The 28,000-nt window shown below is 33.3% G+C and overlaps 2 protein-coding genes and 1 long non-coding RNA gene across 11 annotated transcripts in view; 1 reads left to right on the top strand and 2 right to left on the bottom strand.

Annotated features, from left to right (window-relative positions):
• Nucleotides 1-879, bottom strand: part of LOC141376748 (uncharacterized) — a 218,847-nt gene extending 217,968 nt beyond the window's left edge. For both annotated transcript variants that reach the window (XR_015503825.1, XR_015503824.1), the window contains exon 1: nucleotides 371-879. This is a non-coding gene — a long non-coding RNA (uncharacterized LOC141376748). The remainder of the gene's footprint in view (nucleotides 1-370) is intronic.
• On the top strand, nucleotides 250-9,979 carry si:ch211-131k2.2. 6 transcript variants are annotated; one of them, XM_087275807.1, is made up of 7 exons: nucleotides 250-420; nucleotides 6,232-6,289; nucleotides 6,866-6,962; nucleotides 7,542-7,574; nucleotides 9,497-9,547; nucleotides 9,655-9,720; nucleotides 9,800-9,979. In XM_087275807.1, the coding sequence occupies exons 2-7, from the start codon at nucleotides 6,272-6,274 to the stop codon at nucleotides 9,835-9,837; spliced, it is 303 nt and encodes a 100-aa protein (XP_087131933.1). In that variant the 5' UTR covers nucleotides 250-420; nucleotides 6,232-6,271; the 3' UTR covers nucleotides 9,838-9,979. The 6 variants fall into 6 exon arrangements, with proteins under 6 accessions (XP_087131933.1, XP_087131935.1, XP_087131934.1 ...); XM_087275809.1 differs by having other exon boundaries at nucleotides 334-420; nucleotides 9,803-9,979; XM_087275808.1 differs by having other exon boundaries at nucleotides 350-444.
• On the bottom strand, nucleotides 9,732-27,363 carry kat7b (K(lysine) acetyltransferase 7b). 3 transcript variants are annotated; one of them, NM_212635.1, is given in 15 exon segments: nucleotides 9,732-10,436; nucleotides 12,786-12,892; nucleotides 13,000-13,146; nucleotides 13,802-13,895; nucleotides 15,672-15,812; nucleotides 15,954-16,043; nucleotides 16,161-16,352; nucleotides 17,345-17,455; nucleotides 19,565-19,663; nucleotides 19,953-20,036; nucleotides 22,199-22,281; nucleotides 22,452-22,697; nucleotides 24,413-24,560; nucleotides 26,537-26,587; nucleotides 27,119-27,262. In NM_212635.1, coding segments are annotated over 15 exon segments (1,707 nt in total). In that variant the 5' UTR covers nucleotides 27,134-27,262; the 3' UTR covers nucleotides 9,732-10,337.
• Nucleotides 27,364-28,000: the final 637 nt, after the last annotated feature.

A 28,000-nucleotide genomic window follows, 5' to 3' on the forward strand; every position in this document is an offset into this window, starting at 1 on the left:
ATCGACATTATTATCTTTTTTTGTAGATTCTGTCACTCATCATCATTTAACGTTAATTCAACACACAGTCTTGTATTATGTCTGGATATATTTCTGGCCTCAGTATCAGACATGACACTTTGCTCAAAAAAAGGTTTTCTAAGGTAATTTTGTACATATAATGCAAGTATGTGTCGCATGTTAACTTTTTGGACAGTTTTTAGTATCCAATTAGATTTACAACTTACAGTTTAAATTAAAAAATAAAGCACAGCGCTACAACTTAAACTTACAATTAATAATAACTTACCCACATATTAAACTATATAACGACCCCACACTACTGTTTGACTGCTGCATGGCTAAATATAGGTTAAATTTAAGTTCTTACCTGAAGGAAGCATCTCTGGATCAGACCTTGAAGAGCCAGTGTTGATTCAGGTTAAGTTGCGGGTTTGTCACGATGTAAGTCTGTTTGGACTGAAGCTTCGTTTCTGCGGCTGGAGATTCGCCATTTTGCAGAAAAGATTTGAATGGTCAATTTCTCTAACGTTGACGACTAACTCTCAGATTATGTGACTCCAACGAGAAACAACGACCAGAATACCGGGAGTTTCTTTGTTTAATCGTGTGAGGAGGAAACGTCAAGGGCGAATAACGGATGTAACGAAACGCGATTGCGCAATGTTACCAGCGAAATTAATTATTCCCGACAAGTGTAAAATATATAAACAAATCATAAGCGAGCCGTAGCGCTTTGTTAAAACAGTGTTGTAGTGTTTTGTTAAAACATATAAAACGTATTTAATATGTACTCGTTCATTATTTACGTTTTACTTCTATTCAACAAAATAGATGAAATCCAAGCAAAGCCTATGAATGCGCATGCGCGATGGAAGAAATAACGTTACGTTGGTTGAGTAAGTTCAGGCCGCTCATTTGTGTATAGATGTAACTTAGATTAAAACAATGCTCAGAGATAACGTTAGGATGGTAAAATGGTTTAGTCTTTAAGTAAAACCTGAAATCACTTAATTAGAGCAAATAGGACATTTTATGTAGGCTACCTGAATCTATCCGCAGTTTATTTACGCACTTCAGTCAGTAGCTTGTTTCCTATCATAACAAAAGCTTGCTCATGAAAATGTTTATTACAAAACAAAAAGTTAAAAATATTTAAATGTAGGCCTAAATAGTATGCGATTGTACTTGTAAAGTGTACAAAAAACTAGCAATTTACTTAATACCCATACTTCTTATAGGCTATACACTCACCAGCCACTTTATTAGGTACACCTGTCTAACGTTATTTTGAACGCAAATTTCTTACTAGCCAATCACATGGCAACAACTCAATGCATTGATTAAGGCATTTAGACATGGTCAAGACGATCTGCTGCAGTTCAAACCGAGCATCAGAATGGGGAAGAAAGGAGATTTAAGAGACTTTGAATGTGGCATATTGGTAATAGACGGGCTGGTCAGAGTATTTCAGAAACTGCTGATCTACTGGGATTTTCATGCCAACCTTCTCTGGGGTGGTCCAAAAAAGAGAAAATATCCAGTAAGCAGCAGTTCTGTGGGAGCAAAAGCCTTGTTGATGCCACAGGTCAGAGGAGAATGGCCAGACTGGTTTGAGCTGATAGAAAGGCAACAGTAACTCAAATAAGCACTCGTTACAACCAAGGTCTGCAGAAGAGCCTCTCTGAAAACATAACACATCAAACCTTGAGGCAGATGGGCTACAGCAGCAGAAAACCACACCGGGTGCCACTTCTGTCAGCTAAGAACAGAAAACTGAGGCTACAATTCGCACAGGCTCACCAAAATTGGACAATAGAAGATTGGAAAAACATTGCCTGGTCTGATGAGTCTCGATTTCTGCTGCGACATTCGAATGGTCAGTTCAGAATTTGGCGTCAACAACATGAAAGCATGGATCCATCCTGCCTTAACGATTCTGGCTGGTGGAGTAATGGTGTATAGGGGATATTTTTTTGGCACACTTTGGGCCCATTAGTACCAACTGAGCATCGTGTCAACGCCACAGCCTACCTGAGTATTGTTGCTGACCATGTCCATCCCTTTATGACCACAGTCTACCATGTTCTGATGGCTACTTCCAGCAGGATAACGTGTCATGTCCTAAAGCGTGAATCATCTCAGACTGGTTTCTTAAACATGACAATGAGTTCACTGTACTCATATGGCCTCCACAGTCACCAGATATAATCCAATAGAGCACCTTTGGGATGTGGTGGAACGGGAGAGTCGCATCATGGATGTGCAGCCGACAATTCTGCAGCAACTGCGTGACGCTATCATGACAATATGCACCAAAATCTCTGAGGAATATTTCCAGTACCTTGTTGAAATTATGCCATGAAGGATTAATGCAGTTCCGAAGGCAAAAGCGGGTCCAACACGGAACAGGTAAGGTGTACCTAATAAAGTAGCTGGTGAGTGTATATAATATTTATATAAACTTTAATCAATTTATTTGTTTAAACATAAAATGGAGTGCATAAATAGGCTAATATTATTCTGATTCCTAGTTTCTTTTTATTGTTGATTATAAGTGCAGATGAATAACACTGATTGAAAAAATGCATAATGTAAAATTGTGCACATGATGATGTATTGGACTGACATTTTAAGCCATTTGAATGCCTTTTTTAACAGAATGCTAAATGTTAACCACTTTAGTAAAGTAGTTTTTCCTCTAATGGCACAAAATGACAAACTAACTGATTTTTGTCAACCCAGGCTTATTTGGAAGCAAAGGTTTTTTTCTTGTGTGGATTTTAGACAAAAGAGGGCAAAAAAATGGACTGAACGATTAAGTACTTACTTAGAACTTACACAACAGAAGGCATTGTTTGCCAAGCCCTGTACAGACGCCTCAGTCAATTTGAAAACACAGATCAATATGTCAGAAATGTAATTATAAACAGGTCATATTCGTTTATGCAGAGACAGAAAACGAGGTCAAATATTTGATTGTCATTCCAAACATATAGACATATACATTTGCTCGTATATTTTACTGTTCTGTGTGTTTATCCCACACTGTACTGTGGTAATTGCTGTTGTCAAAAGTACACAATGAACTCCTTGTATTTTTAAATGAATCATCCGTGAAAGATCTGAATCAAACTACTTTAAATCTAAAGCCATTTTGCAACTTGAAATTAAAGAAATGTTGATTCAATTAAAATATATAATATAAATATATAAATTAATATATTAAAAGCTTATTTAATTGCCGTTTTTTTGTCAAATTTTTATTTATTTATTTTAGTGCATGAAGTTTTAGTTGACCTTTTTTCCAGGTTTTGGTTAGATTTAACTATATTTTAATTACACATGTACAAGAACAAGGCAACGAAATGCAGTTTAGGTCTAACCAGGAGTGCAATTGCAGGCTTTAGGCAACTTATAATTCAACTTATAACTTATAAATCCAGTTACAGAAAAGATATGGGTAATATTTACAGATTGATATACTATGAACAGACGACGCAGTGGCGCAGTAGGTAGTGCTGTCGCCTCACAGCAAGAAGGTCGCTGGTTTGATCCTCGGCTGGGTCTGTTGGTATTTCTGTGTGGAGTTTGCATGTTCTCCCTGCGTTTGCGTGGGTTTCCTCTGGGTGCTCAGGTCTCCCCCACAGTCCAAAGACAACAACATCTTACAATATATCAGGAATGTTTTATATACACTCAAAAAAAGTGTTTTTTTACTTGTTCAATTTTCTTAGTTAAAATTAATTGAAACAACACAATTCTTGAGATTTCATTGGGACAATTTTTTTATGTTCAATCCACATACATTTGTTAAAAGTGTTAACTTAATCGATTTGTGTTGGACATGAAGGAATTGTGTGGAACCCTGCATTTTTTACAGTGTGCACAATGATTCATTCAATTTCTTGTCGACTTAATCCCTTTATTAATTCGCCCCCTGTACACAATGATGTTCCACACTATTCCTTCATGTTGTCCCAACACAAGTTGATTAAGTTAATTTAATTGTTTTTGCAAATTTAAGTGGATTGAACATAAAGCAATTAAGTTGTCCCCCAAAAAAACTTCTGTTTGAAACTGTTGTTTTAGCTTGTTTTAAATAAGTAATTTGAGCAAACAGCGAAAAGTTTTTTTTTTTTTTTTTTTTTTTTTTAGAAATGTCAGCTTTATATTACAATTTTAATAGCAAAACCTAATTTGAATTAATATATAGCCCTAAATATAAATTTCTTAACTCCTCTAAAGGGTAAATATTGGTATTGATGTGTGTTTGTGACATAGGACACAAATCTGTATAATGACATGGGTTTGACACAGGTATTACAAAAAGGAGGTGAAATACGAAGACATTGCTGATGTCCTCATTTCTCCAAAAGCTTCTGAATCCCACAGGATGATTTTATTCAGAGAGTAAAGCAGTACACAGTCTCCTGTGATGCTTGGTTTTAGGGGTAGGGTGGGGTGAGGGCAACACAATATGGTTTGAACAGTATAAAACGAATGGAAAACTATGTACTAACTTTTCACAAAAACAAACGTGTGTGTGTGTGTATATATATATATATATATATATATATATATATATATATATATATATATATATATATATATATATATATATATATATATATATATATACACACACACACACTTTTATTTACTTTTTAACGCTATTTTAAGACCATAATGAATGAAATTTTAGACTTACACAAGGCTAATCTCTAAAGATTTTTTTTAATGGTCAAGTTAAAATAAAAAATAAAAAACATTAAAACAATTATTATTGTAAGAATCATAATTAAACCATATTAATAAATAAATGTTTCTTAAAACTTTTATTGAAATATATAGTTAGTGATGGGATGGGTGTCAGGATAGCTTTACATAGATTTAGGAAAATTAAGACCTACAACACAATATTTCAATGGATTTAAGAATTTTTAAGGCCAAAATTAAGACATTTTTAAAGATTTTTAAGACCCCACAGATACCCTGAGATATATACATTTTACTCAAACACAATTTAGAGATTGAGACATTTCAAGTATTCTAGCTTCACTGTTGTAAAAAAAAAGGTTTTACAAATTGTACTAAATATGTATTATTCTATTCATTCAAATTGCAAAAACATCTCACAATATATTAGGAATGTTTTAAATACTCTCAAAAAATATTTTTTTTACTTGTTCAAACTACTTAATTAAAATCAGTTAAACAACACAATTCTTGAGATTTCATTGGGAAAACTTAATTTTTTATGTTCAAAGTGTTCGGTTAACTTAATCAATTTGTGATGGACATGAATGAATTGTGTGGTACCCTGCATTTTTTAGTGTACACAATGATGTTCCACACAATTCCTTCATGTTGTCCCAACACAAATCGATTAAGTTTATTTAATTTTTGCAAATTGAAGTGGATCGAACATAAAACAATTAAGTTGTCCCCAAAAAACTTGTTTGAAACTGTTGATTTAGCTTATTTTAAGTTAGTAATTTGAGCTAACGGAACATAATTTTATTTTATTTTTGACATTTTACAAATGTCAGCTTTATTTATTACCATTTTAATAGCAAAACCTAATGTGAACAGGAATACATTTATTTAACTGAATTATATGTACACTTTAATAAATGCTGAGTTCCACACAATCTCTTCATGTTGTCCCAACACAAACCAATTAGTTAATATGATTGCTTTATCAAATTTAAGTGAATTGAACATAAAACAAATAAGTTGTCCCAAAAAGATCCCAAGATTTGTGTTGTTTCAGCTCATTTAAAATAAGTTTCTAATATAGTTCTAACAGTTTTTTCAAAGTGTTTAGCATCAGTTGATTAAATTTCAACGTGATTGGCCAATAAATTAAAACCAATGAAATCAAACGATCAACAAATTGAACTCTCAAGTCAAGTGGTAGTCATTTTTCTCCAATAGATGCACCTTAATCATCGGTTCTGGCAGGGGGAGATGGAGGTGATGCTGGTTGTGGTGTGTCAGATCGGGGAGGGGGCTTTGGCAGGCTATAAATGGCTATAAATGCAGCCGTTTCGCTATGTGGAAGAACAGAAAAGAGCTCTGCTTTCAGAAGAAAACATCATTTCTGAACTCTCTTTGTTAGTGTTTTTTTTTAAATAGACATAATAGCATTCTCTAGACCTGTTAGTTCCATATGGAGATTTGGAAACTGTCAGCATTAATGCTCACTTTACTCGCTCTCGCCTACAGCGTTGAAGGATTCTCTTTCTCTCTAAACAGAGACAACTGGATGTCTGATAACTGGGAGGTGAGAATTTTTTGATGAAATTCAGTTAGCAGATATTTGTTGTGTTAATAAATGCTTTATAAAATGTATAAATGAGCTCAATCTGTTACTAAAATTATACATTTATTGATTTATATGTAGTATTCATTTTAAAATGGTGAGACATTCTGTTTAATGTAGAGATTATTTTTAAACATGATCATTTCTAACATTTAATTTATATTCTCCTTGCCATGATGACTGTACGTATTATTTTTCTAGTTAGAGATGCTAGTTTTCAGCTTAAAGTGACATTTAAATATGTCACTATGTTAATTAGGTTATTAGATAACTGTTGTTTGCTCTGTAAACAATCAAAAAAAATACTTAAGGGGACTAATAATATTGACATTAAAATTGTCTATAAAAAATTTAAAACTGCTTTTATTCTAGCCAAACTGAAACCAATAAGCCTTTCTCCAGAAGAACAAAATATTGTAGGAACTACTTTGAAAATTTCCTTCTTTAGTAGTGTGTCACTTGGGAAATATTTTAATGCAAATTTCACTGGAGGGCTAATAATTGACTTGCATATATATTTTTTCTTTGTTAACATAGGATGAGCCGATGGAGGAGACATTAGCCAGTCAAGTGGCCAGTCTGTTGAAGAGATCCAAATCTCATCAGTTTTATGGGTTAATGGGGAAACGCTCAGGTAAAACTTCACATTTTGTTGCCTCTGGAAAATACACTGCTCAAAAAATAAACAAACAATTAAAAATTTTAATAAATAAACAATATACAATTTTACTTGTGGTATGTAATCCAAAACATAATCCATACACCAAACATATAATTCAAACCAATTATATATATTAATATATATTACGCTGTATCCTGTGTGCTTATTACCCCAAGCAAGAAATGTAAAGTATATTTTTTAACATGATTTAAAAACTACCCACTGAGATTTTTTTTAAATGTCTTGCATTAAAAGATGATAAATCAAAGTTTATCCATATTTTTAATAGGGTTTTTAAAGCATTTAATATGCTGTTTTTAAATAACTAAATCAATTTGTACATTTAATGCATTCCAAAATGTATATTTGTTGCTTTATGGGGCGTTTAATTTAAAATAAATTGTAATAACCCTGAAATTAACAGCATATTTAAGCCTGTATTGCTTTTAATTAGCTCTATTTTTTTTACTTAACTATCTTGATCATTTGCAATTAAATGTATTCTTCATCTCACTGTAAATAAATAACTGACATTTTCTGTGATTTTCCCAGAAGTCCTTCAGCCTGTAAAAATGGAGCGAAGAAGTGAGTATATTCACTTCATTATTGCATCTGTACATAACAAAATGACTCACTTTATTAGAAGTGTCTTTGTTCTGTGTGCTTTAATCATCAAACCTTGTTTTGTGGATACATGTATTAACATAGTATTATTTAAAACACCTTCACTGGAATAACCTATACTTTACAATAATCCATTAAGCACAAACCTACCAATACCTCTAGACCCGTCTCTGACCTCTAAAAATTCCAATTGGTTTATAACTGTTTACATTATTTTGTGATTGAAAGAAAGAGCTAATGCATCAAATTAAGATTTTTTTTTTTTTTTGGCTTTTTTTGTTATTTTGACATCATTTTTATTTTATATTTAGAGATCTCATTATTATACAAAATAAAACCAAAATAATGTAATGGCTAAAATTGGCAATACAGAAAAGCAGAGAATTTTTAAGGGGCCTTGGCTGAGATTTTATACAAGCGGCTTAAACAAGAAAGAAAAAACAAGAGAGAAAAAAAGAAAAAATAATAAATAGAAAGAAAGAAAGAAGAGAATAAAGAAAGAATAAAGAAACAAGAGAAAGAAAGAAGTAGAAAGAAACAATAGAAAGAAACAAGAGAAAGCAAGAAATAGAAAGAAACAAGAGAAAGAAAGAAATAAACAAACAAGAGAAAGAATAAGAGAGAATAAAAAAGAAAGAATAAAGAAAGAAAAAAACGAGAGAAAGAAATAACAGAAAGAAGAGAAATAAAAAAAAACAAGGAAAGAATAAAGAAACGAGAGAAAAAATAGAAAACGAAAGAAAGAATAAGAAACAAGAGAAAGAGAGAATAAAAGAAACGGGGGGAAAAGAAACAGAAAGAAAGAAGCAAGAAAGGAAGAATAAGAAACAAGAGAAAGAAATTGAGAAAAAAGAAAAAAAAGAGAATAAAAGAGAATAAAAGAAACGAGAAAATTGAGAAAGAAAGAATAACAAACATGAAAGAGAAATAGAGGAAAAAATAAAGAAAAATAAAAAGATAAAGAATAAACGAGAAAAATGAGAAGAGAAAGAATAAAGAAAAGAAGAATGAAAAAACAAAGGAAAAAAGAATGATAAACAAATAGAGAAACAAGAAATACAGAAAGGAAAAATAATAAAGAAACAAGAATTAAAAGAAAGAATAAACAAGAGAAAGAAAAAAAAGAAACAAGAAAGAAACAAACAAGACAGAAAGAAAGAATAATAAAGAAACAAGAGAAAGAGAAAGAAAAAGGGAAAAAAGGAAAAAAAGAAACAAGGAAAAAAGAATAATAAAGAAAACTAGAATAAAAAAGTGATAAAGAAAAAACAAGACAGTAATAAAGAAAAGAGAAATAAACGAGAAAGAAAGAATAAAGAACAGAAAGAATAAAAGAAAAAACATCACAAGAAAGAAATAAAGAAATAATAAAGCAACAAGAGAGAAAGAAAAAAAGACAGAAAGAAAAAAAAACAAGAAATAAAGAAAGACTTGTTCAGTGAGAAGTGTTTTGTTACAAAGATGAGACATTTTGATATTTATATTTATGAGAGGGAGAAAAACATAAACAGATAGACAGACAGACAGAAATAGAGAGGAGTGTGAACTAAAAAAAAAGTGTTTTCACTGAAGATCACCAAAAAATATTTATTTCTCCATTTATTCTCATCATTTAGCTTTAAATCTTTGAATTTTGTTTTGTTAAATACAAATAAATACATTTTGAAGAATGCTGGCTGCTGCCAACCATTGACTTCTCTAGCTGGAAAACAAATGATTATGGAAATCAATAGTACTCAGCAACCAGCATTTTTCAAAATATCTTTCTTTGTTTGTTTAAAATAAGAAGAGAAAAAAAAACAGGTTTGCAACAAGAGTCAGTAAATAAAGACAGCATTAAGAGAAGCACTCAAGCAATTTCAATCTCCATTATTTCCTCACAGGGCACAAGGGTGATATGTTTGTAGGACTCATGGGAAAGAGATCTTTAGGAGGTATGACTAAATTCAAAATATATATATATATATATATCGTTTTAATATACAGCTTGGGGGTTTAGTCTATGCTGCAATACTGTAAAATGAATGCTAATAATCCACAGGTTCTGGCACAAGAGCAATCCCAGAGACGAGTACAGCAAAATCTGCAGCTCTGAACAAACGGACAGGTACAACGCTGAAGTATCAGAAGTGTATTTATGCAAAGTGATGAAACGGACCTGAAATGATATAATGTTCTTCACACAGCAGATCTGCAGGAGGAATGGGACAGACTTCAGTACTGACGACCTCACAGACGTCTAAAAACACAGTTATTCTTCACTCTTAACATTGTACTCCAGGGAAACTGGGAGTATACACACACAAGCAAATGTCTTGCTGGGATATCAAATAAATGGCGTAATAAAAGTATTTATCAAAATGACATTTCTCTTCAGCTCTGTTCTCATTTCAATCAAGACATTTTCACAAAAACACAAAAGAAATACTGTTTTGTTAAAGAATGTGTAATTAAATGAGATTTTTTGTAATGTAAGGCCCCTTTTTTCTACATTCTAATGACGATAAGCTTATTTTTTTGCTTTTAAAAAGAGAATCAAAATACATCTACATTTAAAAATACGCAGGGGCAGAGAAAATACTTTGGCCAAAGACTTCCAGAAAAATAAATATTACTGTATAAAAGTTTCAAAGGGCACATAAAAGGAGACAAAAATGAGAGATGAAGCCATTGCAAAAGACGTGATGGAGTCATAAAAAGGGATGAAAAAAATAATAAAGTCAATTAGGTTCCTTTAGGAGGGGTCCATTTGAGAGAGCCGGGGTCGATGGTCTTGCTGTTTCCCCTTTTAGTCTCTTTGGCCTTCCAATCGTCAATCAGGTCCTGTGGCATTAATTAACAAAACAGTTATTGAGGCAAAACATCTAAATGAAGAAAACCTGCAGAGTAAAACAAATATATTCAGCTACATCTGCAGTAAAAACCAAAATAAAACCAAACTTGAACATTTTAGGTCTTACAATTGTATATTTATTTACAAGTTACTACATTTGGTCCACTGGAAAATTATGTTTGCTGTTTGTTTAAACGACATATTCAAAATGAGCTGAAACAACACAATTCTTTGGCTTTTTTGAGTAAAACTTCATTGTTTTATGTCAAATCTACTCAAATGGTTGCATACACAAATCAATTATGTGTAACCCAGCATTTTTTTAACAGTGGAATAAGATGCATTCTGATTGATTGGGCCACAAGTAGAAGTGAAAGTTTTCATGTGACGTCAGCATTGGGGGAACTCAAAATATTACTATCGACCTCTGACCGCCAAGTTACGGAGGCTGGGATTTCTCTTATAGCCAAAACGATGAATAACTGGTGTGCAACAATGGACCCTTTTCACAAGCCTGTTATGACGCGTTTAACAGTCATCAGCATCTTAAATCCTTGAAAGTTTTTAATATTTTGATTCTTTTGAAATTAGACACACCTTAACCAGCGCTTTCTATGTATAATAGAAACTTCCAGGCAGGTGTGTTGAAGGAAGTTGGAGCTTAACTATGCAGGGCACTGGCCCTCCAGAACTGAGATTGGACACCTCTGAGTTAAACCATTTCAAGTTTTACTTATATATGGTACATGTTGGTACTGCGTAGACTTTATAAAAAAATATTTTAAAAATGCAACATAAAGATGCTACAATTTATACTAATTTTTAAATACATTTACAATAAAAGAAAGGAAGGAAATAAAGAAAAAGAAAGAAAGAAAGAAAAAAAAGAAAAAGAAAGAAAGAAAGAAAAAAAAGAAAAAGAAAGAAAGAAAGAAAGAAGGAAGGAAAGAAAGAAAGAAAGAAAGAAAGAAAGAAAGAAAGAAAGAAAGAAAGAAAGAAAGAAAGAAAGAGAAGCCACAGAGCAGAAAATCATAGCTGCTTTCTGCAGCAGAGAGTCAAATCAATTTATATTAAATGCTGTATGACAGAAAGGTCATAAGCATCTAGTTTTATTAGTGAACTTGCAGTGTCGGGTGCTTTGACAGAATGATTGTGCTTTCATGAGTTTAAGAGAGGTTTTCCTCTGGAACACAAAAGTAATATCTATCTATATTTTCCTATCAAAATCACTCAAGTATTTTTATTTTGGAGGGGAAAAAAAGCTTGTTTTAAAAGCAAGCGAAACACTGCAATAGTTCAAAAAGTATGCACATGATACGTTTTTTTTTTTTATATTGCGAAGATAATGTTGCAAGAACAAAGTAATTACTGCTTTTTTATGCTTTTTTTTCTAAGTACAAAACAAACAGCAGCTCTATAATACAATACAACACAAAGGCTGGAGAGAGAGCGAGAGTTTTAATAGTAAACAGATCAAGTTTACCACATTTTATAAACACCACTTTTCTATAATTATAAAGGTATTCTAACTATTAAAAGCTATCAACAGCAATAAATAGCATACAAGGTAAAATGCATAAACAAGAATAAGAATGATAATATATAAGATAAAAATCTAAAACAGTTTAAGGTTTTTTTTTTATAAAATATTTTTAAACAATTTTAGAAGGATTCACATTTAAAAATACTTAATTTAAAGTCATTCCAGATAAAAACTTTTGTCTGATAACATTTAAAAAAAGGGCATTCCACAAGAATATGTTTAACAGTTTGGTTTCTTTTGCAATATAGACACTTTAGGGGTTTTTCTCCTTTCATGCGTCTTGTGTGTCCAATGCGGCATCTTCTATAAACAATCTCTTCATGTCTTGACTTAAAAAATAAATTAGATTTTCTACCTGTTTCTGGCTGAATTTCAAAAAGTTTATTTTCTGGGCACAGATTCTACTTTTCAACCAACAACACTTGCAAGATTTAAACTTACAATGTATTTAGTAAATATTCATGTAAGCAATTTATCCAAAAAGGTTGGCACCTTTACTGCAGTAAACAAAGCAGCATGATGTCAAAAATAGTAGGATTTCATTAACTATACAGCATCCTGATATTCGCAGATTTAGTTCAGGCAAACTTTAGCATACAACTATACACTGCATAATCAAAAATGATATCAAACTTAATACCTTGCAAAATAGCATTTTAGACTTTAATAAGTTTTAAGGGCCTTAAATTTCTCTTCATTCGTTTATTAACTTTTAATACTTTAAGATCCTGTGGACACCCAGGCCTTTTAAAGCAAACATACAAAAAAAAAGAGAGAAATAACAAACAGATGATACCTGTCTTTTCAAAACTAGATGTTTTCCTTTCCAGTACTTAAGCATCTGAAGGGACTGCAGTGTACTGACGATATCCACTGGGTTCACTGCAGTCTCTTGACTGATCTCTGAAGAGAGGAAAAAAAAAAAAATGAAGTCAAACCCTTCAGGGATGTCTGATTGAACATGCCTAATTTACAACATTCACATTTGGGGCACAATAAACTCCTCTTACCTTTAATGGAGATCTCTTTGCCCTTAAAATTGTACATGTAGCGTAGCAGGACTTCCTTCCAATAGCTGCGATAACTGATGAGGCCCAGATCAGAGAGCGGGCGTTCAGGAGAGCCCACCTTCTCTTCAACCTTCGACAGCAGGTAACCTGGAACGCAATAGCAACACAATAGCATGGTATTTAAAAGGTCATAAATCCTGATTTTAGTGTATAATTCTTTTTTTTTTTTTTAAATAAATAATTAAAGGGTCATAAACCCTTGACTAAAATTCCAAGATTTTCACAGATTTGTGTGTTGAACACCAAGACGATATTAGCAAAACTGGCTAATTTTGAGGGTTTTTTTGTGCTTACAAATTTTTTTCAATGCCCTATTTTTTTCCATTTTATCTTCTAAAACTAAAATCCACATCACAGGTTGATGTTGCACAGTTTGATATCTGCATTTTATTACTATTTATGATATAGAGTTTTGCACAGAGTTGATGCTTTCCATTTACAGACCAGTCTTTTGAGGAATGTAAACAATTCGTATTTCCAACAAACGTATTTCCTGTATTGCATTTTTAATTTCTATAGCTTCCAAGAATCTAAAACATTCCACATATTGATAAATTATATTATGACAGGTTTTAATGTTAAGATATGACTAAATTGCCTCTTGATACAGTTACAAAATAGTTTGACATAAGTAAATGTTCATGGGTCAGTGACATCGCCATAATGAAATGATCTATGGGAATGCTCAGTTGTTCACAAATATAACCGTCAGAACCTAACCACACACACACCAGGTACTCACTAAAGTCAATCAGCATCTTGCCATAGCCCTGTCTCATGTACTGTGGCATGGTCAGGATACAAGACACATTGTAATTCAGGAACGAGTTCTTCTCCTGCACACATGAAAACAGACAATTATGCTTAAACAGAGAATTTATGATCATGATATAAACATAATGACTTGTTCTGACCAGCCTTTCTTAAAAGAACAGTTCACACATTTGTTTTATTTATTGTAAATTTACTCACTCACAGGTCACACAAGATGTAGACGACTTTATTTTTCTTTAGTACAAGATTAAAGAAGATTTTAGCTGAATCTGCGGATGATTCAAAAGTGACAGGACTACAATCAGGCTACATTCACACATGCACCGTGAACTGTTTGAGCAGGCTGTAAATTAATGCTAATAATATTGAAAATAGTGCTCAATTTCTAATGCTGCGTTCACACCAGACGCGGAACGCGCGTCAAGTGCGAGTGATTTACATGTTAAGTTAATGCAAACGCGTGAATGGACATCCTGCGGCGCGATACGCGCAAATGGCGTGGGGCGAATTGAGCGTTTTGCGCATTTGACGCGCTTAACGAGCGTTTCGCGCGAATCTCTCGATTTCAAAAATCTGAACTTCAGCGTAAATTCGCACCGCGTTAACCAATCAGAAGCTTCCTCTTGTGGGGGCGTGATTGTGACGTAGAACCTGTTGTCGGTGTTCCGAGGGAAATCCTCCAGCCTTCACCGACAACAGTTCATCAAACTGGGCTTGGCTCAGTCAGAAGCACAGCTGAAAGCCTCCGTCAGCCAGGTTAAGTTGGTTAAGTTTATGAGCTCACAGAGCTGGATGCACCTCTGAAAGAATGTAGCAGACTCAGACACGACCCTAAACGTATCGACGCTGTTTTCCAGTCTTCATAAAGCACATAAACACTGTTATTTTCTTCATAAAATCCATGTTAGCCATTTAGCTATGAAGCTAGAGTCACAGGGCAGACTGAAGCCCTGCCCATCACGCGAATCTGCGTCTGTTCTGATGTGAATTTGACACGCGAATGAAGCGGGGTTTGACGCGCGTATGAAGCGAGTAAACTCAAATGTTCACGCAGCTATTTAAGTGCGAATAGCGCGATTTATCTGTGCGTTCCGCATCTGGTGTGAACACAGCATTACACGGAGCAATCGTTTTGCTTCACAAGACATCACTGTTTCATCAGAAGCCATGGCTATTGATTTGGACTCATTTGTGTTTATTTTAATCTAAAAAAAACTTTTAGCAATCACTGCCATCATATGAATCACCAAGGACCACAGATATATCCAAACATCTCTAAAGTTCTACTAAAGAGAAAAGTCATCTACATCTTGGATGAACTGTGGGTGAGTAAATTAACAGTACATTTTTAGGTGAACTATCCCTTAAAGTGTAAAACTAGTGCACTGTTTGCTGCCAGCACATCAAGAGTACACAATCCAGTCTTCAAATCATTTCAACAAGTTTGATGTTCTCTGAACAGCACTACCATAGCCTGAGCGTAAACGAAAGCAAGTGGTGCTCACTGCAGAGCCATGTGGGCAGAGCTGAGCTCCAGCAAGGGGGAGCTTGAGCTCCAGCTCCTCCTTCCTTGCACTTCTTCTACAAGTGATGTCACTGGGGGTTGCGGTTAGGGGTGGATGTACGCATTAAAACAGCTTATAGGAGGAGGAGTTGGAGCTCAAGCTCCCCCTCACTGGAGCCCAAGTGGCTCTGCAGCGAGCAGTGTCTCAACAAAAGAGGCTTATGATTAAAAATCTGCCCAAAATTTTACCTTAAATGCAAGTATTGTGAAAATATGTAATGTTATAATAAATTTCAGTTTAAGTGAGTTTCCATAGACTGCACCACTGCATTACCTTTGAGAAATATCCCACAAGGTGACAGCCTGTGTTATCAGCTTCAGTCATGACATAAAACAGGAAAGGCTCCACATCATAATACAGTGTTTTATGGTCCAAAAACAGCTTGGCCAGCAAGCAGAGGTTCTGGCAGTAGATCTGTTGAGACACATGGATGAAAGAAATCAGCTTCATATGTAGCGAGTTAACATAGAATTTAATTTAGAAGTGAAAACTGCCACACACAAAAAAAAACGGATATATCCCAAACGTAAGAGTCATTTTGAATTCATTGCCCACCTTGTTCTTTTTTCCATCAACCTCAAACACAGAGGTGGCACCTTTTCTATAGACTTCATCCCCTGGAGGATGTTTCCACACACATTTGGCCTGTAGAGATGACATACAAATGAAAATGTCAAACTTAACTTCACCTTTATAAACATGCCTCCAATACAAACATCTGACTAAACTCAAGCCATAGCAGAGGTTACTATTACTTCATACCATATGTCTGCGCAGGATGGTCTGGCTCTTCATGTACTTGAGGCAGAACTCACAGACATACAGTCGCCCCAGACGGGCATATTCCTCTGGGTATGGAGAGTGGTACCACGTCTCCAGCTCATAGCGGCCAAAAAAAATGGTTTTGATCATGTTACTGCCCTCTGTGATCTGACCTTGAAGACGCAGTTTCTCCTGCGAACAAAAAGAACATCAGACCTTAAATCTATATAAATATACAGATAGACAAATGGCAGCTAAAATTCAACCAAAAAATCTAAAATTTACTCGCCCTAAACTGTTAAAAACATTTTAATTTTAAGTTTAACGACAATTAATCCCATATACAAAAAAAAAACCTCACTCAAAAACCATAAAAAATAAATAAAAAAACAATCCAGCATGCTTCTTAATAACTTCAGAAATATAATAACATTAATTATATACACAGAAATAAAATTAAACATGCTAAAATTTAAGGTAATAAAGCCTTATAGCTTCAGGAAAAAGGGTAAATTTATATCTATTAGATGAACAACTGATGATTCTGAACCTTCTTCCAATAAAACTCTCCTATAAAACTATGAATTTTCCTAAGCATTTAGGAGTTACTTACTTCTGCTGGACGCAAAAGCTATTTAAATTAGTATGTAGGAAACAGGTAACCATTGACATCTACAGTATAGTATGAAAACAATTCATATAAATGTTAATGGCAAATGGTTACCGACATTCTTCAAATTGTCTTTGTGTTAAACAGAAGGAAGAAACTCAAACAGCTTTGAATAAGTGCACAGTGAGCGAGCGGGATAGATATTGCTGCTGAATCAAAAAGTGTTATAATCTACACATTACATAGCTACATTGTATAACATAATTTATTTAGGTCAGTTTTGAATCTGAATTATTTTTTTTTTTGCTTTGTGGTTAATAAAAATATCCGTAAACTAAGCAACAACATCATAAACATTCGACAATTTTCATTTCATTTTTCTCATTAATGAGAGGTAGCAGACCAGACAGAATATGATTTTAGTGAAATGCATTATGCAAAAATAAATTATAAGGGTTAATTAAATGGTTTATTTTTGTATTTCGTTTACAATTTGACAGTAAGTCAAGTTTTCTGATCAGCTGGTCTGCATTGTCAGAAAATTGTGTGAAGCGTGAGGTATTTCGGTTCTTACCAGATCCTCTGATGCACGAGCCTGAGCTTTTCTGAAGAGCTCCAGATCATAATCACTGGTGATGTTCTCCAGCAATGGTTCGCGAGTGGTTCCATGCGTTTGTCTGTGCTCCTGATACAAATTAAAAGATGTGAATGCATCAACAACAATACAGTTTAAAAGACATAGTTCACCCAAAACTGTACATTTCATCATCATTCACTTGTCACAAACCTGTGTGAATTTCTTTCTTCTGTTGAACACAACATATATTTAGAAAAATAAAAAAAACAGTAGCCATTAACTTCCATAGTAGCAAAAACAAATACTATGGAAGACAATGGTTACAGGTTTTCAGCGTTATTCAAAGTATTTTCTTTTGTGTCATTAAGGTTAGAAAACACTCTAGGAAACAGTAGCTGCTTTTCTATCGACTAGTGGTGTAGTATATATAACAAATCTCATGGTTCGGATCACATTATCTTTTTTTTTAGCCATGGATTGGACCATTTGTCTGATCATTCAAAACGGAGAGGACACAAATGTAATTTCCTTTCCATTTTTTTAACAAAAACAGTACTGCAAGACACTTTTGGTTTTAAAAAACAAAAAGTAGAACCAGTAAGTATGCTAAAAATATAACGCAGACATAATCAGCTGAATTAAAATAAATTGTAAAATATTACTGTACTGTAAAAAATTCAGTGTTTCCACCACATGCTGATAACACAATGTATAAATCTAACATTATAGCTTGTACAACTCATACTTATTTTTAATCTCATTTTCGATAAATGATTCAGTTATTCACCTATAAAACTTTTTCAAGCATCACTTTTGAAGAATTATCCAGTGGCTTATTTTGATGGCTGGTTGTCGCCACCTATTGTTCAAATAATGTGATTGCTGCCTACAACTTTAATTTTTGCGCGTCAAGTTAAATGCATATGATGGCGATTTTAATCTTTACCATAATCATCAGTGGTTTTATCTAAACTATAAACTGTTCTCCCAATATTTCTGTTATTTGACTGGTCATAACTAACTCAAAAGACTAAGGACTGAATCTCTTTCTTGATTTTTGCATTTTTCAAACACATTTGAATGCAGCGAGTCAAAGGATTAATAAACATGCAAATCACCATCATTTATAATTTATGTTAATGATTAATCAATGCTGAATGCATTAACGCAGGCTAAACAAGTAGTGACAGACACTTTTAATAACCTAAAAAACCCACCACACACAAATAACCTCCCACAACTTCTTCTGTCATCATTATATTTTACAGGAAACATAAATCCTTTCATACACGCGATTTGAATGATGCGAGATGTGATCTCTCCGCGATTGTTACATATTTAGAATTTAATCTACTGTGTTCCATGGGTTGTGATCCGTACGAATCAGCTATGATTTCTTACACCCCTACCATCCACTTATGTTTATGCACATTTTTGATTATTGCATAAAAACCCTGGATGGAAACACCAAGATGCGCATAAATTTTGAAAATGAGAAACAAACTTTTTATCCCATAAGAAAAAACTTGCATAAACTACGATGGAAATTATGAAGGGCATTTACCGAATTAATTCCAGCATCAAAAAAAGTAATGTAATTTTGCCTCAACAGATCATGTGATAACAAAAATGAGTTGCAGATATAAAAAAAAGGGGGGGGGGGGGGGGGTGCGCAAATTTTCCAAGCAGTGCGAGCGGAGAAGATTCTAAAAGAATGTGACAAATCGTGGACTATTTTGCGTAATAAACGAAAGAGCCTTAAGCAAAACTACATGGCTGTTAACTTGTTTTTACTATTTGGCGCCAGTTTATCAGGAAGTGACTATTTTGTCTTAGATGGAAACGGTGATGTAATCACAATTGTTTTATTCGATAGTCCAGTTTTGCACATTTAATTCACATCTTTGGATGAAAACATGGCTAATAATAACATTTCTGGGTGAACCATCTCTTTAATAATAATGGCATTAATATATTACCAATATTTGCTCTTGCACTCATGACAGTTCTGAGACATTCAATGCAAAAGTATGAGCTGTTGTTGTTAAAATGTAGTGAAATTCATTTATAATTTTTTTTTTTTTTTTAAATATTATTGTTCATGCTGTGAAGTTTTCATGATGTGTAATGTATGAAATAATCACACTTACATGTATACACAGATGCACTCTGAAATATATTTCAGTAATCACAAAAAAAAAAAAAACACACAATTACCATGTACTTTTCCTTTTGGTCTTTACTCAGCCCAGAATCTCTCCTCTTCCTCATCTCAATGACTTTCTCTTTATATCGGACCTGTCTTGGAGTTGGTGCCTGTGGAAAACCAGGTCAAATGACTACTACATCACACTTTTTACTGCTTCATGCAGATAAAACTCTTTCAAGGTCAGCTCATCAGCCACACATGCACTGTAGTCACCGCAGGATTTATAGCTAGCAAACAATCACAACCCATCCTAAAAATAAAAAGCACCCAGCTGATGGCGTTAGGCGTTCAAGCAAACATCTCGCTTTAGTACAAAAGCATGCATGCACTTAAGAGACATTAACACACTTGTGCGATGTTTGTTTAGTGTTAAGAGAACATCTGTTTGGCGAGTACCTGATGTCGAGTAGCGTGCCTGTTCTCCTCGTTCTGCCCCTGACTGCGCTCTTCATCTTGTTTCTCACGCTCGATAGCCTTCACCTGATCGAGACCACACGAAGCACACAAAGATAAACAATAGGGAAGAGTTAAACAATCCAGAATAGGACAAAGTAACGCTTTTTGAAATTTAGGGGGCAACCAAAATGGTGTTTTAAATATTTTCAAACTCATATAAAAGGGTGCCAAAAGTACAATTTTAGGTGAGCCACTGCAGGCAAAGACACTTTTTTTTTAAAAACACCCGTAAATGACTGAGATTATGTATTTTTTAACCTAGTGTGCAGATTTTTTTTGTGTCTTTTATCACACTTGTATCTGCAATTACAATAAATATTTTTGTAAAATTACAATCACAAATTGATTTTTTTCTCACAAAAATGAGTCAAATCTTCACTTATACTTTACAGTATTATTCATATATATATATATATATATATATATATATATATATATATATATATATATATATATATATATATATATATATATATATATATGACATATATATATATGTTTCCTGAAAGGTTTTACAGAGGGGTACTTTTATACATAATATGCTTGATTATATAAAACTGCTTTAAATATAAATAAAAGAAATTCGAAGAACAAACATTCTTTGGGTGTTTGAAGTATTTTATGAAATATGAAATGATAATATATACCCAAAATCGCTAAAATACTTTTGACTTCAATGCCAAAAAAGAAACAATTTTGCCTAAGTTTCTTTCCAGTATTATTTATATATTTGTTTTCTGAAAGATTTTTTAGAACTATGTTCATACATTATTAAATTGATTATATAAAAATTTTTTCAACAAAGAATTTTTACAATTTAAAAAAAAAAAATTCATGAATTATAAAATTATTAAAATTTATACCCAAAATCCCCAAAAAACTTTTGACTCTCATTCCAAAAAAATTATTATACCCCACTCTACAGTATTATTTATATATTATATATATATATATATATATATATATATATATATATATATATATATATATATATATATATATATATATACACACATACATGTTTTCTGAAAGATTTTACAAAGGTGTATAATCCTCCGTAATTCACTTGATTAAAACATTATTCAACAAAGAAACTTGAAAAACTTAAAATAAACTATTTGAGTGTTTGAAGTATTTTCTAAATTATAAAATGATCAAAAAATATACCAAAAGTTCTCTTAAAACTTTGACTCTAATGCCAATAAAAAGAAACAATAATTTTGACCCTGACTCTACAGTATTATTCAAATATTTTATTTTTGAAAGGTATGTTCATACATAAATTGCTGGTTTCTACAAAAAGGGTTTTTCGACAAATAAATTTGAAGATAAATGTTTTTTTTTTTTGGGTGTTTGAAGTATTTTATGAAATATGAAATGATAAAATATATACTCAAAATCCCCAATGCCAAAATAAACTATGATTTTGCCCCTGACTCTAATTACAATATTATTCATATATATGTTTTCTGCAATGTTTTATAGAGGGGTATGCTCATACATTATTAACTTGATTATATAAAACTTTTTTACAACAAAGAAATCAGAAAAATAAAACAAACACTTTGAGTGGTTCAAGTATTTTCTGAATTATGAAATGATAAAAATAAATACCCCCTAAAATAAATCCCCTAAAAACCTTTGACTCTAATGCCAAAAAAATATAATAAAATATTTTTTCCCAACTTTATTCGATGGTCAGATCTTTGTGCTAGAAATGTAGTCAAATTTGCACATATTTCGTCAAAAATAATGCCCAATTTCATTATTATTAAAAAATGTATCAAAAAATTTAATGTAATTTATAAACTGAGAAAAATTGGTGTTGTTTATGAATTCCTTTTTACCCTGTTTACCTGCAATGTCTTGTCTTATTAAAAGCAAAAAAACAACACAAACAAGCAATGCACAAAAAAAAAAATCATAATTTTGTCTTCATCCAATGTTCTGATCTTTGTGCTACAAATGTATGTACATTTGCACATATTTAATAAAAAAAAAATGTCATTATCAAATAATAAAAACTCCCAACTCTTCACAAAAATTACACTCAAAAAGTGTACTTAATACACTGAAGAATGTCAGTGATGATAATTAATTCCATTTTACCCTATTTACCTGCAGTGTCTTAATAACAGAAAATAATAAAACACAAACAAGCCAAACATATTTTGCCCTTAACATACCTTGCATTCATCTGCAGAGAGGTTATGATAGAGAGGGCATCCTGAAATGGCGAAATGGCGCTCATGTTTACCTGTTAAATGTCCTGTGCAAAAGAACAAAAAAAAAAAAAAACAGAACAATATTCATATTTCATCATAAACGATCCAGTAACATTTAAATGTTTATTTTTCCCAATTAAGCCCTTGTAAACAATTAGCACTGAAAATGATTATTAAGCAGATGCAACAGGAAATTAATCTGAAGAGCAATTACCCAGAGAATTGCACCCAGGTGTGGGGCACTTCATATTGAAGTTGTAGCTCTCATGAAAGCGGCGGCGTTTTGGCCGATGAGAGGGATCGCTGCCAGAGTCTTTCTGGTCTTTAGTCACGCTCTCATCGTGGGATGCGTTGGGGCTGGATATGTCGATGTCTGATTCAGACGACGGGGCGTTTCCTGTTGGCGTCCTGGGAGGAGACTCATCTCGCTCCACTGCTTGCTTTATATCGGGTGGAGCATCTAGATGAAGAATAAATTCATTTCTTATGATAAGTATAAATGTGCAAAAACTATAAATAATAAGTAAAATAAAATAATCATAAGGACAATCATTTTGTTACTATAAAGCATGTGTATATAATGTGAAAATATGTTCTTTTGCTTTAAACAAAAGAAACGCGTCACCCTTGAAGAATTCAGTCTCATTCTGATTTACACAGTTTGTATTTTGGTTTTCTTTTTTAACCTATATTAAAAGTTGGCTTGCTGCTTACAAAACATGGTACTTTTTTTTTACATATGTTTTTTTATTTTTCAAAAAACTTGTTGATTGCAGTATATATGGTGTTTAATAAATCTACATTTATAAGACACTTTAATTATGCTTTGCTAATTTACTGCAAAAATTCTTTTTTTAACTAAATCAGAACTGCAACTTAGTGTTTTTTTATAATGTATAAGACAATGTAAAAAATATTTACTTTTATTATTGTCCGTCGACTTTAAAAAATTTACCATAAAATTTAAATTGTTATGCAATTTACGTTCTCTTTATATTTAATTTGATTAGTTTGTTTATATTTGCTTAATATTTTGAATACATTCACATTTTTATAGCCTACAACTTCTGAAAATAAATTTTTATTTATTATTTTTCTTTATAATCAAATATAGAAGATACATTTAATTTTAAGCTTACAACTGGGTACTCGATGCAACATTTCCATTTCCAGAATTTTCAACTGTGAAGTATAGGAAGTGCAAATATTTGCATATTGCTCTGATGTTAATTATGTGCACTATTTAGAGGGATTCCTTAGTAAAGTCTTACAGTTGTTGTAAAAAAATTAAATAAAATTATGAAGAAGAAGAGAGAACCCAGTCCAGGAGACTCGAAACAAGCAGAATTCCTTTATTATGACATGTTGGTTAATCTAAACAGAGATGTCATATCTATATTGTGTTCTTAGGATGAGGGGAGATGGCTAAACAAAGCATGCAAATTCAGTATTGTAGTCAGCATGATAACCGACATATAGGTGTCAGAAACCTGTCCAGAAACTGACCAGATGAGTTATCAAGAAAAGGGTTTCTTTAGCATGAAAGGGAGAGTCGTTAAAAGCCTGCCCGTAGCACTTACATCACTTTGGCTTAGCCTGCAGTCAGAAAGGCAAAGGTTAATGTCTCTCATGGCTGGGCTGTTAATGAAATGCTATAATCAAAAACCAAAGAATATAACTTTTCAGTTATATGCAATTATTGTTCATTTAAAACTGGATTATATAAATGTATATTTCCACACAGTATATAAATAAAATAAACAAATTTCTTCTATGACTGGACTACCAAGAAACTCATGCCTTTATCAACACCAAAGCTAATCTTATTTTATTGAAGAGTTAAAAGCAAATCCATTCTTGTCTTTTCTGGGTCATTAAAAATCAATGCTGGTCTTCTCTGGGTCGCTGTGCCTTGTATGATAATTAAATGTTCAATTTTATGTTTACCAAACATTTTGATGGCAAATCTCCACATTCACGCATATAATTCAGCCTGGCCTTTTTTCTGTTACATGGTTTTGTTTGACACATAACCTGTGGGCTCTGTTTTGGTGATGTTGCTGTAGTTAATATTTTCACAAGCAGACTAAAAGAATCTGATGATCTATTTATCTTATTAAATATATAGTAACAATGACGATTGTAGGAAGCCAATAATGAGCTGTGTGTTTTTACCTTGAGAGCTCTGGCTAAGGCGCAGTGATGCTCGGGTCATGCGGGTGTTATTGCGCTGGTTGGCTTCACCGTGAGAGCTGTCGGTCTTCTCATGATCTCCAGAGTCATCCGAATCTGCAGTCCCGTCTGAACTACTGCCCGCAGTTCTCTAAACACAGAGTGGACATTAGCAGTGCTTTATCAGTGTACATGTACAGATCATGAATTAAACAACACTTTAAAATGAGCTAAGCACTGCAGTTGAACAGGGGAAAAGATTATAAACGATTTCGATTGATTACTTGAAATGCAAAGAAACAGCATTACAATTGTTCTACAATGATGTTTAAATGTAAAAAATGATCCATTATTTCATTAAATTTGCACATTTCTAGCACAAAAATCTAGTTCAAAAACGATCATTCGTTTTTTTACACTGTTTTTGTAAAAACTGAAAACAGCAAGGGAAAAATGTAATGGTTTATGACTGTTTCTCAACCACGTTCCTGAAGGACCACCAACAATGCATGTTTTGGATGTCTCCTTTGTCTGTCAAACCCATTATAAGTCTCTCAGTCTCTGCTGATGAGCTGATGATTTGAATCAGGTGTGTTTGGTTAAGAAGACATGAAAAATGTGCTGAGCTGGTGGTCTTCCAGGAACGTGGTTGAGAAACACTGGTTTATGGGATTAAGGTAAAGTTGGTTTTAAATTCGCACATTCGTTCAGTGACAACTTGTGACTTGGTCCCTATATCGTTTACCATGTTACTTAAACAATATAAGCAATATTTAATTGACTGTTGTACTTAGGCATGGGACGGCATAAGATTTAGATGGTATGAAAACCTTGGATAAATAAAGCATGGTTTAACGGTATTGTGATAACTGCTTAGGCTGCTGGGGATACTGTTGTTCTAAAAAGCCTAAAACAAAAGCCAAAAAAGCTTACATACACCGTAGGAACAGTAACATAGACTGACCATATTCTGTACACAACAATGTTCCATATGGATTATCTTTACGTTTACGTGGCTGTAGCTCTGTCATCGGAACGGAGTGATTGGCAGCTGATATTAGCCAATCTATTCGAGTTCTGTTCTAGTGCAGTGGGCCAATAAGAAGAGCTAGAAGGCAGGGCAAGCATTGCAGGCTTTGTTTACTGCAGCAAGTTGACAAGTCACTTGTTTTAAACCATTCCTGAGTGCTGCGTTTGGTATTTTTAGGTGCAAAGATGCTTAATGCATGAATGCCTCCTAAATCTGCGCATGTGGTGAATATTTTGTTGTGAAAACTGGTCGAACGTCATCAATTTTATGCATAGATGAAATTTCGGGCACATATGCGACAAAAATGATCGCACTGCGCTTGAAAATAGACAGTGAGGAAGCTAAAGGAGCAAGTGTAACTTAGGAAGGGAGACATTTATGGCCGGTTTTCACGGTCGGAATGGGGTCACTTTAACAAGCTTGCGTTTCTACAGCCAAAAAGGTACCCTTTTAGTGGGAGTGGTGTATGACAAAGTTTCAGATGACATCATTTTTACTAAAGGAAATGTCACAGTAAAGCCATACAGGTCGTTCACAAATATGAGAAGCCCTTCTCACAAAACAGAAGCTTTATACACATAAATACTTCTCTTTAAATGTTTATTACTAACCCTTCTATGAACATGACTTGATTATAACTACAGATCAGTGATAGTGCAAAATAGCCTACTGTAGCGTCTGTAATTATATGTAATAAATAAATAAACACAACATATATGAAAACAAACAGACCTTTACAGTATCCGATATGTTATCAATTACATAAAAACTACACACAGCATACATTTAGTCCTTATTTGGGTTCAAAAACAACACGAAATATAGCCCAGTCAGACGCAAACCTCTTATATGTGTCTTTAATCTTCAGCAGCACATGTAGCCTCTTGTTAGAAGGTAATTCCGTCATTCCAAATTCATAATAGTCCAATAGGGGATGATACTAGTTAACGTTAAACATGGCAGTTTGTTCATGTTTTAGGTTGCAGATTGGATCATTTGCTGCTGTTTTTTCCAGCTTCTCCTTTGTTAGCAAAAAAATACTTTCCTGAAACTTTATTATTAATGTCTAAATGTGCGATTAATAAAATGAACTTTACCTCAGTATTTATGGGTTTATTTAAGATCAGCTGAAATGGAGATTTATGGCCCTGTAGAGGAGAAACAAAACATTTTCAGAATAGAATATGTATTGCAACTGAATGTACAAACACACATTTTGATAAAAAGCTTAGAAAATAACACATTAAAAGGGCATAATGGGTGTTTTCTTTACAGTAGCATCGTATTCTCGTAGAATTGTATTCTGAATAGCATTAAAAAGCAAAAAAAATCTAAATAGACAGATGGTGAAAGGAAACTTGCAATGTATCTTGCCTTAATGAAATAATAATATTACTTTAAATCTCAAGTGTGTTTTCAACATTAACGTTTGCACATAAAGAAAAAATGCTAACTAGCTTCACTTTTACCTAAAAACGCACCGTTTTCGAAGCCACTTTCTTTGCTTTTCGATTCTTATGCGCTAAAATGTTAACTCAGAACACAATTGAGATAAAAATTGAAACATTTTAATAGAAAACAAACAACATTTGTCTGAACATGTAAACAAACATTGAGCTAGCCGTTAGCGCGCGCTCAGCCGACTGGGCTACTGACCCAGTTCTCGCATTTTCTCTCACCTTCCGCCGCGGCATGTTCCCTCCGATAAATCCAATCGCCGCTTTCTCCACACGTTTGTCAAAAGGATTTATTTGTTTTCAGTTATAAGATATAACCCAGCAGCTGCGTGAACACAAGTTTGCGTTTTTCTGTTCTCGCAAATTGTTCACTATCTCGCGACTCGCGCCACACCGGACCGCGGCGGAAGTGACGCAATGACGGAAAACATGGCGGCGCTGAAGCGAGTGAGGGACGTCGTCCATTTAGACCAGTAGGACTCAACAAACATCCATGTTCTGCAAAATAACATTCATTCATTCATTCATTCATTCATTCATTCATTTTCTTTTCGGCTTAGTCCCTTTATTAATCCGGGGCCGCCACAGTGGAATGAACGGCCTGCAAAATAACAAAAAAACTTATTTTATTTGTAAATTACCACATCAAAACAAAATTTATGCTTAGCTGTACCAAATTGTAAACTATTTTTCATTGATCTAAAAAATTTTTGTGATTCGTTTCTAAAAACTCTAAAAACTTTTTGTGATTGACTGAATTTGTTGGCAATCTCATTTAATTTTAATGTTCGAAATTAAGTTTGAATAAAGGATATTTAATGCAATTAAATGTCATATAGCTCGAATGTCCAGATAACCCTTTAGGCAAAAACCGTTATCAAAATAAATTAATAAAACAAAATATTTCTTTGGTTAACCAACACCTTCTTCGAAATAAAGATACAGGAGCTGTCGCTGGGGCAGAACCTTTACAAAAAATACATATTAGTACCTGAAGGGTCCATAATGGTATGTCAAAGGTACATTTGGGCCCTAAAATGCACCCTTGAGGTAGCCTACCACTATGGACTCTTTGGGTACAAATATGTATCTTTTGAAAAGGTA

Source organism: Danio rerio, chromosome 12 (genome assembly GCF_052040795.2).
Source record: "Danio rerio strain M-AB ecotype USA chromosome 12, GRCz13ab, whole genome shotgun sequence".
NCBI lineage: Eukaryota > Metazoa > Chordata > Actinopteri > Cypriniformes > Danionidae > Danio > Danio rerio.

Excerpts from the sequence above, each read along its gene's own strand:
- si:ch211-131k2.2 (XM_087275804.1), top strand. The coding sequence starts at position 6,176 with ATGGAGATTTGGAAACTGTCAGCATTAATGCTCACTTTACTCGCTCTC. Across the intron at positions 6,290-6,865 it reads GGATGTCTGATAACTGGGAG|GATGAGCCGATGGAGGAGAC; the intron begins GTGAGAATTTTT and ends TTGTTAACATAG. Across the intron at positions 9,548-9,654 it reads GGGAAAGAGATCTTTAGGAG|GTTCTGGCACAAGAGCAATC; the intron begins GTATGACTAAAT and ends AATAATCCACAG.